The 13767-nt window shown below is 44.7% G+C and overlaps 1 protein-coding gene across 2 annotated transcripts in view; it reads right to left on the bottom strand.

Annotated features, from left to right (window-relative positions):
• The window catches only part of shroom3 (shroom family member 3), a 34221-nt gene extending 22005 nt beyond the window's left edge, over positions 1-12216 (bottom strand). Inside the window, exons 1-2 of one of the 2 annotated variants that reach the window (XM_047344500.1) lie at positions 11659-12216; positions 7451-7605 (exon numbers count right to left, since the gene is read on the bottom strand). In XM_047344500.1, coding sequence (XP_047200456.1) covers positions 7451-7605; positions 11659-11805 — 302 coding nt within the window. In that variant the 5' untranslated portion in view covers positions 11806-12216. The remainder of the gene's footprint in view (positions 1-7450; positions 7606-11658) is intronic. The other variant, XM_047344501.1, reaches the window with a different exon arrangement.
• Between the last annotated feature and the right edge of the window lie 1551 nt (positions 12217-13767).

Below are 13767 nucleotides of genomic sequence, written 5' to 3'. Positions count from 1 at the left end.
CACCTGATGGACCTTTCACCGAGCACTGAGTTCACTGAGTTCAAGTTTTACTCGGATCTGCGGTGTCCAAATAAAACCCCTTCATACCTTTAACTGACCCTCACACTGCACCTGAACACATCATCACCCACTCCTCGTCCACCTCAGCCTCCTCTTCCTCACCATCCTCCACCTCACTGATGGTGTGATGTTGTGATTAGAGTCGACTCTATTCCAGCAGGTGAAGTTGGATTCTGTGTTGAGCTTTATTTTGAAAAGCTGCCGTTTTCAAAATCAAGAATGGACCTTCAGTCCCTGTGTTAGTGGGTAACATGTGGAGATAGGGATGTCTGACGTGGTTAATCCAGTTTATCACCCAGGAGGATAATGTGCTGCTGCTGCTGGGCCCCCCCCCCGTTCCTCAGGCTCTTTCTCCAGTGCACCGTCGTCCTTATATGTGACATCATGACATCAGGACCCAGTTTCACATCGATAAGGTGCAGCTAACCCAGCCCTCTACTGTCCGTCACTGTTAAAGATTTATGAGACATCTTTGTTGCAGTTCAATGATTTGAAAGCTGGGTGACGCTCGGTGGTTTGTTTCATGTGGTTTGTCGAATGCACAGTGTTGTGAAACTGAAACTTCTGGGATGGACTCACTGACGGAACTCCAGCACGTTCGATCCCAGAACTTTCTTAACCCCTTTTTCCACTGGTCAAAAAACCCGTAAACATCCACTCACATCTGGCTTTTGTCTGAAATGTGAACGGATACAATCATCATTCACTTCTGCAGTAGACACATCGGCAGGGAGAGAAAACTACCTGCGTATACCTGCTGATTTTGGTCTTAAAGAGGTTTTTCATATGGAAATGATGCCGTTAACAGTCCACCTACAGAAATATACACAACGCAATGTGTTAAATAAACTCACTGCAGCCCCCTGCAGGCTACGGCTATAAACACAACATATTAGGTGTCCATCCGGTTGGGGTCACTCATCTCTCATCTACTGGGATCTCTGCGCTGCCGGCTGTGTGATATTGGCATAAAATGAAAGGGAAAAAGTTGCTGTCATTGCTCAACTAATTTCCAGATAAGATACACAACTCGACACACCTACGATCAAGTATTCACCAAGTACAGATCTCGAAGGAGGAATTTCCAACACGTTCTTCATACACAATCTTGCCGAAGTTTCCAATACAAACATTGTTTTCTAGTGAAAAGAGTTTCCAGATGAGTCTTAAAAAGTCACAGTGTGAACGGATCTCCTACACAAAGTCTTAAACACACACACGCAGACACACACAGCGAGCAGTTGCCTGGGAAACAGTATCGTGGCGGTCTGTCCCTGTAATGACTTCTTCCTCTTCTTTTTCTGAGCAGAGAAACTCAAACATTCATTCGGCTCGATTACGTCAACCAACAACAAAAGGGCACAAAAACACTGGAGATGAATGGAGGAAGACAAAGAGAGAGGGGGCGGAGGGAGGGAGGGGAGGGAGGGAGGGGCGGGGGCAGATGGGGGCACCTACACAACAGTGATCAAAACTTGCATGAAGACAAAGTGTTCAAATTCCTCTCGGACCTCGTTCGTCACCGAGCACGTGACCAGTTTCAATCCAGTTTAAAAAATGTTGTTTATTAAAAAAAACAACTAAAAAAACTTTACATGACATAAAACTAATTTAATGAGAAACAGAAACACTAAAGTCGCTGCTTCTCTGTCATAGTTCCACAGGAAACACACAACCTTTGTCTTTCTACTGTGAAATTCACCTCAAACGACACATTGACATGAAAACATAATAATTAAAAGCTTCGGTCCTCAGATCAGCAGCCTCACTAATGAATCTAAAGAAGTCAGAGGTCAAAGGTCACAGCACCTTGACAACAGCTCCAACAAATATCCCTGCTATCTCACAGATGACAGTTTTTATACCTAACACACACACAGACACACACTGTGACACGCTGCGTGACCTCCACACACACTGACCCACAGTAAAACACACACCTCCTGCTCTTTAACTCACCACCTCCCTGCAGGCGACTTCATATTTGTACATCTGTGCAGCAGGTCTGTATTTTTACCTCGGTTCTATCACTGCAGGCCACTCGGACAGTTTCAGAAAGAACAGCTGCATCCGGCTTCACCACACGCTCAACAGACGATGTTTAGGAAGGACAATAAAAACAAAGTCTGAAAATTAAACCTGTGTCATGACCGATCTCGTGGTTCTAGTCAAATCTTCATCAGAACAACAGAACTGAATGAGGAGAGTCCTGTGCTGTGGTTCTGGGGTCAGTTTTGCATTTTGTCAGACAAAGTATGTGCAAATACCGAGAGCAGTGGAGGACATGAGGACACGAGGACACGGCCGCCAGACCTGCTCTGCAGAATCCAAACTGACAAACCGACTCTGCTCACACTGACACTGTAAATCCTCCACATCCCGTCTGTCCCCGGCTCGTAGATTCATAACAGTCGGAGCAGAGCAGCATGAACTCCAGCAGAGTCCACAGAGCACAGCTGCTGGGTTCTGGGGTTTGTTTTCATGTGGAACAGATGTTACAGATGTTTGGGTTTCCTACACTCTGGGTTTTATCTGAAAAATATCGGGTGAATGATCCAAAAGAAAAACAATAAAATAACAAAAAAACAACAAATACCGGTTCATCACTGGTATCAGATTAAGAAACAGAACAAATCATTCACTGGGGTTTTACCCTCTGATTCTGGATTGCCCAATAAATATAGAAGTAACAAATAATACATGAATCCATTCACCCAATGACCTTTCAAATGTTTGTTTAGCTCTGCTGTTGGAAACGACATCATCAGTAGATGTGAGTAACGCTGCATTCTGACCAGCAGGTGCCTCGTGAACGCCTGCATGTGAAACCTAACACCGGGGAAACGTGCACATTACTGGGAATTAGATGACAACACAACCGGCTGCAAGGTGCAACGTAAGAAGGATTAATACACAACACGCTAAACTAACTCACACGTCTTATTTCACATTTGCATAATACCTTCCTCTGAAATTATACACACACACACACACACACTCACTAGGAGCACAGGTGAGTGGTGATAAACTTACCTCCCTCACAAAAGGAAACAAGTGTCAGGTATCAATTTAAACACGGCACAAAAAAGCATCACACACACACACACACACACACACACACACACACACACACACACACACACACACACACACACACACACACACACACACACACACACACACACACACACACACACACACACACACACACACACACACACTATCAATAGTCGTTTGCTTTGTGTGAGACGAGGTGATCAACACCAACACCACAGACCTATGGTTGGGACGGGGCTAGGTTAGCTTAGCATAAAGACTGGAAACAAAGGCAAACTGTTAGCCTGATTCTGTCCAAAGCTCCAAAACATGTACAGTTCCTCTAAATTAAAACCATAACCTCACTGTTTGTGATCATTGGAGCTTTTAGGGGCATTTACAGGATCTATTTCTTGACAAACCACAGTGTATCCATCCGCCTGCTCCGTACTCCTGTCTCCACTTGTCTCCCGGCAACCTCACCGTGACGACAAGACTGTGGTGAGTCTGCAGCCATCTGTTGTTTCCCATTAAGAAGTTAAACTTCCCCCTGAAACCACAACTGTCCTGATCCGACAGCCACGACCGGACCAGAGCCGGGTCGCATGTGGTCTGTGATACGTCACCGGGGGCCCCCAGGGGCCCAACACCGAGGGGCCCTCACATGTGCACAGAAAAATAAAGAATAAATGGAGAAGTCTAGTAACTTCTGCAGAAAAACAAATACTGTATATTTTCACTGGTGTATTAAAGTAAATATATATTTTCAGTCTGGAAGAGGTGTTTCTATACGTCCTGTCAACCCCCACACACACACACACACACACACACACACTTACAGCTCTGATGTGCAGCTCCCCATAAAACCACCTGGGTTGTTTTCAGCTTGTTGTAAAAACACTAACATCATTGTTGTCTCTCTCTCTCTCTCTCTGTGTGTGTCGCTCTACCTCTCTGCTCTCAGCCAATCAGAGCTCACCTGAACGAGCCAATCAGAGGGAGAACAGCAGGTACGGAGGAGAGAGAGGTGGACGAACAAACAGGTGAGGTGAGTGAGGCGGGGTCTGACTGACAGGTGTGTTTGGTGTTGACATCACACACCTTTTGTCCAACGGACACACAAACACACACACAAGCTAACACCTGTTACAGAAACTCACACACGCAGTGCATTCAAACACCTGCCAAAGATCTCACACACACACACACACACACACACACACACACACACACACACACACACACACACACACACACACACACACACACACACACACACACACACACACACACACACACACACACACACACACACACACAGACTTTGGCCTTGTGCTTCCGTGATCATCATGTTGATTCAGTAAACCTTTATTGTCCCAGAGAAGCTGCTGAGAGGAGAAGTGATGGAGGAAGTGATAAACGAGGAGAACGACAAAGACGTGACAGAAACAGTCAGAGTCACTGAGTTCAGATAAAACCTCGGAATATAAAACGTATAGGTATGATGATAATGAAAATAAAGGGCGATAATTATCAGCAGCGGTGACCCACAAGATAAAGGTCAACACAAAAACACACATCTGCTTTATGGCCCTTTATCACAAACCCACTGAGTGACCTGCAGTACAACACACTCTGTATTCAGAAAGTAGATCTAGAACATCTAGGACCTTCTTCAATATTCGATTCAGAGCAAAACAAACATTAGAAAAAGTATAAAAGGAAAAGGAGCAAGTTAAGGAACTACACATCCTATAAACCGTTGTGAATGATCTCTCTCTAATGACTTCCAGCGCTTCCTGAATTTCACCTTGTCATAATTTTCAGGACTTCTCCTCATCTCTAAAAGACAAAATATGTGTTTCGTGAAGTCACTTTGACCTTTTGAAGCAAATTCGAAGAAGTTCCCTCGAGGCGTTCTTGAGATATCACGTTCATGAATGGGACGGAAAAACTCAGTTGATTTCGTACAGACTTGTGGCGAGTCTACCATGGATGGTAAAAATATTATGGCTGATAATCCGAATGTTTACTTCCTGAATCACGATGTGCAGCTGCAGAGTTTGACCTGCTGCCGGTTCACTGCCCTCAACAAGCTCACAGCGTACATGTCAGCACTTCACTGTCCTGCTTCGATAAGAACAGACCTGAGAGCAGCTGATCTTTCACAGTTCCCCATCACGTCCCCGACAGGAAGCCGATCAGACCAAAACAACCACTCGTCTTTCTGCTGCTAATTCTCACGCCCTCCCTCCTCGCCACGCCTTCCCACAGGGGCCACGTTTGCTTGTCGCCCTGTGTGTGTGTGTGTGTGTGTGTGTGTGTGTGTGTGTGTGTGTGTGTGTGTGTGTGTGTGTGTGTGTGTGTGTGTGTGTGTGTGTGTGTGTGTGTGTGTGAAGTCTAAAGTCCTGTATTGTGTCATGCCTCTCACACGTCTTCCAGTAAATAAAAGCTGCAGTAGCAACAGCCGCTCCGCTCGCGGTCACACCCCAAACCCAAACACATACTTGGCTTTGTACCTGGCATCAACCTGAGAACTGGGAGAGATGCTCGGTGACACATTCTCTGACTGTTCAGTTCTCTCTTTAACTCTGATGTAATAGTTTAGTGTCCAAAGATGGTCGACACGTCTCCACTTCCTCCCGTTGTACAAATATGAAGCCAAAATATCTTAGATACAGACGCCGCCATCTTGTGCTTTTGACGTCATTTGGAGTCTGCACAGTAGTGACCACCCCCCACCCTCTGATTGGCTGTCGGCTGTCTGCTTGAATTGCGTCTGTCTGGTGTGTGTGTGTGTGTGTGTGTGTGTGTGTGTTATCATCGAGCTTCTAATCAATAAATGATTTACTAGGATCAAAGGAAATCTAAATGATTTATTGTCGCTGCTAAACTTCCTGGTTAGTGATCAACCGGAGAGATTTCTAATATTCTCTCTCTGTCCCCCCACACACACACACACACACACACACACACGTCAGTTTTGGGGACATGGGACTTATGTTAATTTCCTAGAATCGTACCCTAAACTGACCTTAACCACTGACCCAAAAATCAGCTTTTCCCCAAATGGGGACACAGCTTTTGTCCCCAGTGGGACGAGGCGTCCCCAATTAACCGGTCTTCAGTCTGAAATCTGTCCCCAACACACACTCATGGGTTCTGCTACTTGGCCTAGATCTGATGGCTGCTGACGAGGTCCTGAGTTTCTGGTGGTTCCAACTCACTGGATGTCGACTGTGGGTTGAAACCTGTCGTTGCTATTTCAGGCCACTTTCTCCGCCCGTTCCATTTCCTGCAGGTTTACGTTTTCTAAACCACCTTCGCTGTGAGAAACAACAACAACAACCCACAAGCTGCTGGGATGGAGGTTTCCTGGAAGCTGGTGAAGGGAGAACTCAGGCAGCAGCTGATGTCTTATGCAGAAGATTTGAATGTAGATGCATCAAGGAGACCAGAAGGTGGAACAATATACAAAAGCCAACAGGGTAACATGAGCTGTTGTCTGCCCCAAGTCTGAAGATGTCTCCCACAGCATCCCAGTATCTCCCAGTGTGTCCTTCACCCTGTGTCACCCATTCCAACAGCACATCCATGAATGGAATTGCTGCTGGTGTAATACGCCAAAGAGTTGGAGTTGGTCCCTCTTTGTCTGGGGCATCTGAATAAGATATGAAAGTACATGAGCGTAGACACTACAATGCACTGCTAGCTGCTCTTTATCTGTAAGCTGACCTCGGGTGGTGCTGGGAGACAAGGGAGTACATGTGGAATGGGACAGGCACGATTCTCCTAAAGGTGCTGGACAGATGTAATGTGTGAGGATGGTGACAGATTCCTCCACAGCTGCAAAATGAGAACATGTTTGGACCAAGCTTTGGATTGTGCAATCGCAAAGTCAACGCTAGTTTTTAAACCGTATTTATGGCATTTTGTTTGACAGCGCTCTTTCTCCCACATGCACCTCCGACACACAAGAGGCCATGACCTGAGCTCCTGCTGCTTCTTCAGATGAGAAAGACGAACTCCAGAAAATGTTCGGACCCAATTTTCCAGACATCTTGAGGAGCTCATGTCTGAAAACGTAGAGCTGGTGAAGATGATGGTGATTTGTTGACGAAACAAACAAGCCCAATAACAGAATGACAATTGGAGCAGCATCCGTCAGATTCACTTGGTTGATATCTTGAGTCGGTTTGGGGTCTTAGTTTCCGTCCATGCAGACACACACACAGACACACACAGACACACACACACACACACACACACACACACACACACACACACACACACACACACACACACACACACACACACACACACACACACACACACACACACACACTTCACGTACCTGCGGACCATGAGCTTCAGAGTCTTGTACGATCCTTTCACCAGAGTAATGGCCTCCTGTCGGTATCCAGTCAGCTCCACGTCATTAATGACGATAATCTCATCTCCCACCAGCAGAGGCTGCTCCAAAGTGTCGGCCTTACCGCCCTCCTCCACCTGCACACACACAGACACACACACATTACTGAGAAGATGTGGACGTGCAAATGTGCAGCGCAGATGTTAGTGACTTTCCAGTTAATTTTCGGAGGCAGCGGCTCATGATGCAGATTCTTCTTGGTGCTGTGAGCTGAACTCAACACGTTCTGGATCCGTCTATGTACTGGAAACACACTGTGATGAAACGTGTTGAATCACACTTACTGTAGATAGCTGTTATCAGGGTTTCTATTGTTGTGGAAGGTTGGAAACACTTGGGTGTGTGTGTGTGTGTGTGTGTGTGTGTGTGTGTGTGTGTGTGTGTGTGTCTGTGTGTTTAGGGTCACATTGTCTTGTTCTCTGTGAGATAAGCTCAATCAAATCCTCACTATGTCGTCAAAATGTCTCCACACAGACGTCACCAGCTCCGACTGCATCGCTGCACATTTGACTGATGAACTGAAACACATGTTTTCTTTTGTGAAGTCAGAATTAACACGAGCTGCTGCGTTGCTTCATGTCAGTTCCCCAGAAGTGAGTCATTTCTCTGAAAGGGAGACATTTAGGTTGAAGAGAGGAGACATGTCTCCTTAGATGAGCAGGTACCGTCCACCTCGTATTGGTCCAACGTGTCCAAACCTCCAAAGACCAACTTGTATTTGATCGGTTTGTTCCGCAACCTGACACAGATGCATCCGACCAGTAAACTCAAACTTGTCAAACAACAACTTTTCATAAACTCAATAATCAAGTTACACAACCTGGAAACAGTCAGGTGGAATCCAACAGTGAAACAGTGTCTTCATTTAACGGCTGTTTTTACAAACTTCCCTGTGATCGGGAGGACTGTTCTGGAATATTAAAGCACTGTTCTGAAATATTAAACCTCCGCCCATGTGGGATGTTATAACAACTGCCAAGAATTTCTGTCAGGGTGTGTCTGACCCTCCTCTGACTTACAGCATGTGTTCGTTCTCAACAAAAGCATCAAGTGTGCAGGCCCACGGGCTGCAGCTCCACACATCTCACACAAACACTCTCAACAATCATTTATATACTCTGTGAGGGACTTTACTCTGTCCGGGGCCCCGCAGAGGCACAGCAACAATAATGAACAGATGTCAGATCAGTGTTAAAGGCTGAGGATGTTTTTAAGTGAGTGTACATCAGTGGTTTGAGTGTAATGAAGGAAATGAAACATGGTCTCTGAGCTGTGAGGGAAAATATAAACGGTTCCTGCAGAACAATCACACGCTTGCACTGTTTGACTTATTCAGGAATAAATATACCCAAATAAGGCCCGCTGAATCAGTGTGTGTGTGTGTGTGTGTGTGTGTGTGTGTGTGTGTGTGTGTGTGTGTGTCTCACTGGTATTGCAGCTGAAATGAATTATCCTGCAGATGGAGATATCCAAACAGAGCACCTCAGCCTGTTCATACCGTGACTGAAACAACATACCTCCTCTAATCAATAAGGACTGTGTGATTCCTTCCTTTCTCCACAGTTTCATCTGAAGGATATTTTGAGCTGAATATTTCCTCCACAAAAATTCCAGAAAGATGTAATTGGCAGAGACGTCCTGGAGGGTACGTGGTTAAGACTTGCACCATATGGTCAGAGTCCTCAGTCTCTCTCTGTGTTCCCTGTCTCTCACTATCGAATAAAGACTAAATCAAATATATAATACACAAACAACTTGAGATTGGTCGTGTAGTGAAGTTCCAAAACATTTCCCATGATGCACATTGATTGCATCTGTTCAGTACTTGCAGGGCAGAGGTGCTGAGGACCGGGTCCACCTCACTTCCAGTCTCCAGCTCCTGTGTTTACGTGGTTGGACCTGAAAGAAGCTCTGGATCAGACCAGGTCCAAATGATCCTGAGGTCGTTTCCTCTCTGAGAGTCTGAAGCTGCATGTGTTGGTTCCATAGTTTCATTTGATCTGTTAGTTCTGGTTTCACATTGTCATTTAAGGACTAAAGACTTTTGTCGGACATACGTGCGTCCTGTCGTCATCACCTGCTGCCGCTGACACTCTACCAGTGTTGGTCACACTTACAGTTTGATACCAGTCATGAGACCTTCAGATTAAGACTCATTAAGACTCTTTAACCTGAGCTGAACTGCCTGGATTAACAGAAATCTTCACTGTGACCTCTGACCCCGACTCTCAACCACAACAACACGGATGATAAACAAGCTGAGGCTGAAATATGTTGAAATATATGAGACAGAGAGAAGATGTCAGGTCCCTTTGTTTGATCATTCATTCTCAGGAGAAGCTCATTTATTCTGAAAACTAAAACTCAGTGGAGCTCAGATCATCATAACATTAAATGAAGGCTACAGGAAGAAAATCTACCTCCTGGATTTTCTTCTGTAAAGCTCAAATATTATATTCACAACTTTTGTTACAAGCTGATCTTCATAAATCCACACTTTGTACTTATTGAAAATATTACTCAAAGATCATTGCAACTGTAGACGATCAAACACAGGCTGTTCCACTCCAGCATATATTTCCTTTTGAGGAAACTAAAATGTAGAACGTATTCCTCCGCCATCGCCAAACATTCCCTTAAACCTGTCGGGTCAAACCCGAACAAGTGTGCTCCAACTCATCAGCACAAAATAAAAGCATGAGTGTGTTCGAAAAGCACCCAGGAAAACACATAATTCACATTCTTGTCCTATTTTACAGCCGTTTGGCCTCAGTCCCAGAATAACACACACACGCACACACAGACACACACACAGACACACACACACACACACACAGACACACACACTGGCCTGCTGATTTGCATTTTAATAAAATGAGGTCACGATGGCTGTGAGGACAGAGGACAAATCGTTAGTGGTGATTTTCCTTTCAACAGAAGCTTCTCTGGTTAAGATAACATGACAAATCAAATATCAATAAAACATTATTGATTATCACACTCACTGCATCGGCTCACACAATCATTCACAACGTTTTTAGTCTGAATCAAATCATATATCTTTCAAAATTCAACAGCCACACTCACATTCTTAACAGTTAGACGCTAAATGAAGTGAAGTCATTACTCAGCGTCTGTTGATGTCACAGGTTACCGTGACAACTGTCTCCTGCGAATGAAGTCATCTGTAGGTAATCGATGTTAATTCTGGTTGGACGACTATAAACTGAACTCCAGTGATTGTGAGTGACATCGTTTCATGAGTGAACCTGAACCCTGAGTCCGGTTTGATGAAACCGGCAAAGTTGCAGAGGCTGTTTTTTACTTTCTTTATTTTGTTCTCTTTTTGTATCATTTAGTTAACGTGCTCATTTATTTAATTTCTGAATGTATCATCATGAACAGTGTTTCCTTTATTTCCTGTCCTATCATCAGCTTATATGAACAAAGGTCATGAGTTGAGAGGCAGTGATTGACAGTGATTGAGTTCAAACTATGTTAATGACCCAGTCTAATGAAATCATCATAATAAAATGTCCTTTAAAATATGCTGTTGGTCTCAGTATCTTAAAATGATCAGTGATTTTAAAGCTTGATCTAAAATATCTGAATAAATCTCTTAGATCTTTCTGCATCTTGGAAATCAAATAGTTTGAGTGACTCTTTAAATCACAGCCTCGGGTTAGAAGGAGGCCGTCGAGATAAGAAGCTACTTTTATGTTATTGATATTTTCAAGTTAATTTCTTCTTTTACATTCAAACAAACAATCAAACAATAAACCTTCATTAATGTTAATAATGTGTGAAAGAAGGTTAAAGTGAAGTGTTTTCAGATCTAATATTAAAACTATCTGAATATACCTCAGCCTCTTTCAGCAGCTTACAGGAAGTGAAGTGCTCAAACTTTTGGTGTGGCCCTTTAAATTACTATTAACAAGTATAAGTACAGGTGGAGGTACAAGTATATTGTTCATGATATAAATATTTGAAATTAATTTATTTTTGCTGGTTATATCACTAGTTTGACCTCTGACATTAGTTAACTTGTAAATGATGAGGAAACACGTGTTGATGCATCGACTAACCGAACAATAACCGTTAATAAACCGCCATGACTGGTTGTTTCGTACCTTGGAGATGATGAGCGGCTCCCGGTGCTCCAGGCCTCCCTGCAGGGTGAAGCCCCACGGAGCTCCTCCCTGGAGCCGGGCCTCCACCAGCACCCAGCCGCCTCCTCCTCCACCTCCGCCCGCCGCCCGGACACCGCCGCTCTCCATGCCCGGACAGGGAGCGCTCCCTCCGGGCTCCTCGGTCCTCAGCCCGGCGGCGGAGGAGGGAACCGGACGGATGGAAACTTTGTCTCCCGCACGGACACGTTGTTTCCTCCGGTCATTGAGTAGAAGTTAGTGGGTGAGAGGAGGAGGAGAACCAGGGGGAGAACCAGGAGGAGGTGTCCGAGCAGAGAGCCGGGCTGCCCGCAAAGTGCATTCCTCCAGCGGCCCGCAGCCTCCAGACACTGCCCGAAAACACAGCCGGTCACCGGCCACCGGACAGACGGAGAGACGGAGGAGTTCAACCGAGAGAGAGAGAAGAAGAAGAAGAAGAAGAATCCACAACTACCTCATGCACTGTCTCTCTGTCTGTCTGTCTCTCTCTCTCTCTCTCTCTCTCTCTCTCTCCCTCACACACTGTCTGTCTCTCTACCTCCCTCTACCTCTCGCTCTCTCTCCAAAAATCAGTTTAGCATCACAATAGGATTTACTGCGAGTGACTGAGCGAGGAGAAAAGAGAGAGTGGGAGGGAGGGAGGGAGAGAGAGAGAGAGAGAGAGAGAGAGAGAGAGAGAGAGAGAGAGGACAAGTTAGAGAGAGAGAGAGAGAGAGAGAGAGAGAGAGAGAGAGAGAGAGAGGACAAGTTAGAGAGAGAGAGAGAGAGAGAGAGTAGAGAGAGAGAGAGAGAAAGTTAGACAGAAAGGTAGAAATGAAGAAAGTCAGAATTAATAAAACAGAAAGAAAGAAAGAAAGTGAGAGAAAATGTGTAGAAAGAAGAGGAAGCTATGTGTGCTTCTGTGTGTGTGTGTGTGTGTGTGTGTCTGTGTGTGTGTGTCTGTGTCATATCAAATCTTACTCTGTAGTATTGTATCGTATAACTTACTGTTTTTATCACACCGTATCTAATCGTACCTTACTGTATCAAATCGTATCATATCATATCGTATCGTATCGTATCGTATCGTATCGTATCGTATCGTATCGTATCATATCTCACAGAACTGTATTGACCTCCGTGTCTTCAAACGTACAAAAGTTACTTCTTTGTTTATTTGATGCTGTTGATCGAACCAATGAAAGTTTCTGTAGCTTCATGAATCTCAGAGTGTCTCAGTCTGATGGTTGTAGACGTGAAGGAGCTCAGGGAAGTTGTCGTAGATGTGGACGTTAAACATCGTCCATTTTGATAAAGTAGAAAATTAAAAACATTTTAAGGTGGAAATCCAACACTCCACCACAGACTGGTACTGAAGTGAGACTCCAGTTTGTTCAGCTGGTGTGTTGGAGCTGGGGAATGTGGTTTGATTGAAGTGTTGTTGAGAGCATCAGCTCTCAGGGGTCAGAGGTCACAGGGGTTATGAAGAGCCTGCTCGGGTTCTGCATGAAACGAGGTTCAGGTGACACACGAGAGGAGGCTTCACCTGTAGCTTGGTCTGATGGACGCGGGACAGGGGACGAGCGTCCTGTCGTCTGTACGTCTGTGTCCCTGAACATCTCACAGTCAAATAATCTTCATCGACAGGACGTGAAACTTTAGGGATCAGAGGTGAATTCAGCAGCTTTGGTGAAACGACGTCAGTTTTAAAACGTCGTGATCACATCTCGTTTTCATTTGACAGGAGTTTAATACGTTTTCAGTCCAGGTTTATTCTGTCGCACGATAAAAAGCATCAGAAGCATGAAAGTTGAGTTTTGGTCAGTGAATGGGGACAGAGATCTGATTTCCATTGGAAGAGTGTGATCACACAGCGCCATCTAGAGGAGCATTAGAGAATCACAACTGTTCAACATGTGTTGTCGCAGGAGATAAGATATATTTTATTTTCCTGGATGTAAAATACAAGCTGGAGCAAGTTTCAATGATGTGAGAACACAGTGTTGATTTGTAAAAATTATCTTCTGACTTATAACAAAAAGCTGTGAATATTATATTAAAGTTTTAGAAAGAAAGAAAATCAAGAGGCTACAG

The sequence above is a fragment of the Hippoglossus stenolepis genome, chromosome 18 (assembly GCF_022539355.2).
Source record: "Hippoglossus stenolepis isolate QCI-W04-F060 chromosome 18, HSTE1.2, whole genome shotgun sequence".
Lineage (NCBI taxonomy): Eukaryota > Metazoa > Chordata > Actinopteri > Pleuronectiformes > Pleuronectidae > Hippoglossus > Hippoglossus stenolepis.
The sequence above is the reverse complement of the archived record's forward strand: the minus strand, read 5'-3'. Positions and strand labels throughout refer to the sequence as shown.